The sequence below is a fragment of the Crocuta crocuta genome, unplaced genomic scaffold (genome assembly GCF_008692635.1).
Source record: "Crocuta crocuta isolate KB4526 unplaced genomic scaffold, BGI_CrCroc_1.0 scaffold676, whole genome shotgun sequence".
NCBI classification, from domain to species: Eukaryota; Metazoa; Chordata; class Mammalia; order Carnivora; family Hyaenidae; genus Crocuta; species Crocuta crocuta.
This window is the reverse complement of record NW_027529455.1, coordinates 173,084-173,684: the sequence shown is the minus strand read 5'-3', so window position 1 is coordinate 173,684 and position 601 is coordinate 173,084. Positions and strand designations below refer to the sequence as shown.

Sequence of the window (601 nt, the reverse complement as noted above, 5' to 3'; positions counted from 1 at the left end):
CGGGCCCGAGGGTGCTAAGCCGGCCCTGCACAAGCAGGGCGCCGTCTCCAGCCAGGGGGACAAGGGGCAGCTGGAGGGCACGCCCCAAAGCAGCAAGATCGAGGAGACCAGCCTGGTGCCCCGAGCCGGCTATGCCATGGCTCTCCAGAGCCCCAGCTGCCAGCCGCGAGGCCACAGCCCCAGCAGCCAGTCCCGAGGCCAGAGCCCCAGCTGCCACCCTCGAGGCCAGAGCCCACTGAGGCCCCAGGCTGCCAGCCGGCAGGTGAGCACCATGCCCTCCAGGAAGCTCGAAACAACCCTGGATGGAGCCCACTTGGCCCCCGAGGGCCCTGCAAAGCCCAAATCGTCCCGAGGGCCCTTCCGGCTCCGCAATTTATTCTCTGCCACCTTCCCCACCCGCCAGAAGAAGGAGACTGACGAGCGACAGGCCCAACTGCAGAAGGTGAAGCAGTACGAGCTAGAGTTCCTCGAGGAGCTCCTAAAGCCGCCAAGCCAGGGGGAGCTGCCGGGCACCGAGTACCTGCAGCCCCCGGCCCCGGGCCGCTGCAGCTGTCAGCTGCGCAGCAGCCCGGTGCAGCAGGGGCCCGGCATGTCCCGCGAG

The 601-nt window shown here is 69.1% G+C and overlaps 1 protein-coding gene across 1 annotated transcript in view; it reads left to right on the top strand.

The window, feature by feature from the left end:
• FRMPD3 (FERM and PDZ domain containing 3) overlaps nt 1–601 on the top strand; it is a 37,312-nt gene that overhangs the window by 34,552 nt on the left and 2,159 nt on the right. Inside the window, 1 exon segment of the mRNA XM_077760775.1 lies at nt 1–600. This exon segment is cut by the window's left edge and continues 1,027 nt beyond it. Within this exon segment, the coding sequence (XP_077616901.1) occupies nt 1–600 (600 nt within the window).